Source organism: Bombina bombina, chromosome 2 (assembly GCF_027579735.1).
Source record: "Bombina bombina isolate aBomBom1 chromosome 2, aBomBom1.pri, whole genome shotgun sequence".
NCBI lineage: Eukaryota > Metazoa > Chordata > Amphibia > Anura > Bombinatoridae > Bombina > Bombina bombina.
Window position 1 is genome coordinate 1,363,767,026 of NC_069500.1, and position 3,555 is coordinate 1,363,770,580.

General features: G+C 37.0%; 1 gene segment (V, D, J or C); it reads right to left on the reverse strand.

The window, feature by feature from the left end:
• Positions 1-2,662: 2,662 nt before the first annotated feature.
• Positions 2,663-3,237, reverse strand: LOC128647558 (immunoglobulin kappa variable 4-1-like). The segment is given in 2 exon segments: positions 2,663-3,018; positions 3,147-3,237. Coding segments are annotated over 2 exon segments (399 nt in total).
• Between the last annotated feature and the right edge of the window lie 318 nt (positions 3,238-3,555).

Sequence of the window (3,555 nt, forward strand, 5' to 3'; positions counted from 1 at the left end):
GAGTAGGCGTCGGTTAAAGAGGTTGGATCCGCGTCGGTTGGAAATAAGATGGCTCCGCTCCGCTCCAGAAGAAAGAAGATTGAAGATGCGGCTTGATAGAAGACTTCATCCCGATGATGGACTTCCGACTTCAGCCCGATGATGGAGTTCTTCAGCCGCCGCTTGGATCCAGACTTCAGCCCGAGGATGGACGTCACTCTTCAGCCCCCCGCTTGGGCTTGGATCAACACTTCCGAGGCTTGGATCAAGACTTCCGAGGATGGATCGGTGAACCTGGTATGGTGAAGATAAGGTAGGAAGATCTTCCGGGGCTTAGAGTTAGGTTTATTTAAGGGGGGTTTGGGTTAGATTAGGGGTATGTGGGTGGTGGGTTGTAATGTTGGGGGGGGGGTATTGTATGTTTTTTTTACAGGCAAAAGAGCTGAATTCTTTGGGGCATGCCCCACAAAAGGTCCTTTTAAGGGCTGGTAAGGTAAAAGAGCTTTGAACTTTTTAAATTTAGAATAGGGTAGGGCATTTTTTTATTTTGGGGGGCTTTGTTATTTTATTAGGGGGCTTAGAGTAGGTGTAATTAGTTTAAAATTGTTGTAATATTTTTCTGATGTTTGTAAATATTTTTTTATTTTTTGTAACTTAGTTCTTTTTTATTTTTTGTACTTTAGTTAGTTTATTTCATTGTATTTATTTGTAGATATTGTATTTAATTAATTTATTGATAGTGTAGTGTTAGGTTTAATTGTAGGTAATTGTAGGTATTTTATTTAATTAATTTATGGATAGTGTAGTGTTAGGTTTAATTGTAACTTAGGTTAGGATTTATTTTACAGGTAATTTTGTAATTATTTTAACTATTTTAGCTATTAAATAGTTCTTAACTATTTAATAGCTATTGTACCTGGTTAAAATAAATACAAAGTTACCTGTAAAATAAATATAAATCCTAAAATAGCTATAATATAATTATAATTTATATTGTAGCTATATTAGGGTTTATTTTACAGGTAAGTATTTAGCTTTAAATAGGAATAATTTATTTAATAAGAGTTAATTTATTTCATTAGATTTAAATTATATTTAACTTAGGGGGGTGTTAGTGTTAGGGTTAGACTTAGCTTTAGGGGTTAATCCATTTATTACAGTAGCGGCGAGATTCAGTCGGCAGATTAGGGGTTAATAATTGAAGTTAGGTGTCGGAGATGTTAGGGAGGGCAGATTAGGGGTTAATACTATTTATTATAGGGTTATTGAGGCGGGAGTGAGGCGGATTAGGGGTTAATAACTTTATTATAGTAGCGGTGCGGTCCGCTCGGCAGATTAGGGGTTAATAAGTGTAGGCAGGTGGAGGCGACGTTGAGGGGGGCAGATTAGTGGTTAATAAATATAATATAGGGGTCGGCGGTGTTAGGGGCAGCAGATTAGGGGTACATAGCTATAATGTAGGTGGCGGTGGTGTACGGAGCGGCAGATTAGGGGTTAATAATAATATGCAGGGGTCAGCGATAGCGGGGGCAGCAGAATAGGGGTTAATAAGTGTAAGGTTATGGGTGTTTAGACTCGGGGTACATGTTAGAGTGTTAGGTGCAGACGTAGGAAGTGTATCCCCATAGAAAACAATGGGGCTGCGTTAGGAGCTGAACGCGGCTTTTTTGCAGGTGTTAGGTTTTTTTCAGCTCAAATGGCCCCATTGTTTCTATGGGGGAATCGTGCACGAGCACGTTTTTGAAGCTGGCCGCGTCCGTAAGCACCGCTGGTATCTAGAGTTGCAGTGGCGTTAAATTATGCTCTACGCTCCCTTTTTGGAGCCTAACGCACTGAAAACCCAGCCATTCTGTGAACTCTAAATACCAGCAGTATTTAAAAGGTGCGTGGGAAAAAAAGCACGCGTAGCTAACGCACCCCTTTGGCCGCAGAACTCTAAATCTAGGCGTATGTTTTTTATTTTGCTTTATTGTTATGTGCACACACACGTTTGTACATTAATTTACTAATAAACATTACAATAAAAAGTTAAAGGGACATATAACCCTTTTTTTTTCTTTCATGATACAAATAGAACGTGATTTTAAACAACGCTCCATTTGGCTTCTTTTATCTAATTTTTTCTGTTCTCTTCGTATACTTTGTTGAAAAGTATGTCTAGGTAGGCTCAGAAGCTGCTGGTTGGTGGCTGGACATTTATTTAACTTATGTTATTGGCTCACCCAATGCATTCAGCTAGCTCCCAGTAGTGCATTGCTGCTTCTTCAACAAAGGATACCACTAGAATGAAGCAAATTAGTTAATAGACGTTAATAGAAAAGTTGTTTGAAATCACATGCTTTTTTAAAATTACATTCTCTATCTGAATCATGAAAGAACAATTTGGGGCTTTAATTAGAGTTACCATGTTCTGTATTTTCTAAAATATGTCCTCCAGAAATATAGTTATATTGCATGCCATGTCAAATTAGAAACATTCCTTGATTTAAATGTTAGGAACGTGAAGACCATATTAGTGAAATCATAACTGCTCTCTGCTAAATAACAGTCAAAAAATAATATGAAAAGTCGTGGAATGTAATTGTAGGTTAATTATAAGTATATTTCTAATAATGATTCTTGGATCTTATTATATTTTATGAATATGCTTTAGAATATGTTTATAGCACATTATGCAGAACTATTAAAGAAGAGGAAGAGAGGTTTTTGTACAGCTCTGTATCACTGTGAGAGGTGCACCATAGTGCTGCTGACAGTAATAATCTGCTGCATCCTCTGCTTGCACACCTCTAATAGTGAGAGTGTAATCAGTCCCAGACCCGCTGCCAATGAACCTGTCTGGGATCCCTGAAGCTTTGCTGCTTGCTCTAAAGATAAAAAGCTTTGGCGGTTGACCAGGTTTTTGCTGATACCAAGCTAAATAATGTGTAGAGCCAGACGTAAGACTGTCACTGCATTTACATGCGATGGTGACACTTTCTCCTGGTGACACAGTGACAAAATCTGGAGACTGAGTCATTACTCTCTGCCCAAATGATGCTGAAAAATGGAGAGAAACAATAAAATTGACAACTATTAAAGCATCTGATAATTAAGCTATGGTTAGTTAGTTCTAATATACTTTAGTGAAGAGTTTAAACCCTGTGGTGCTAAAAATCACACAGTACCTTGAATAGAAAGCAGAAATGCACAGAGTAGAAAACAAATCATTGTAATGTTTCCTGACTGCCACAGACACAGATCATAGATATTATCAGACATAGCTGTTTATAGCAGCTTTATTCTTTAGGGAAATATCCCTACAGTTTGTTTATGCAAAGTAGTGACAATGCAAATGTTATCATCCCTGTATAATTATAAAAGCTTCTTTAATGTATCTATAAAAAGAAAGAATTGTGTGCTGGTAGGCTGTGATTACTTAAAAGGTACTACATGACACTTGAGAAGGAACAATTATAGCTCAACCGTTTATGCTGCAGAGTATTATATAGGGATGTGAATTCGGATTAAAATGCAAAAAAAAATAAAAAAAATGTTTTTTTGATGTATTCTTTGCATTTGTTTAAAAATAAAAGA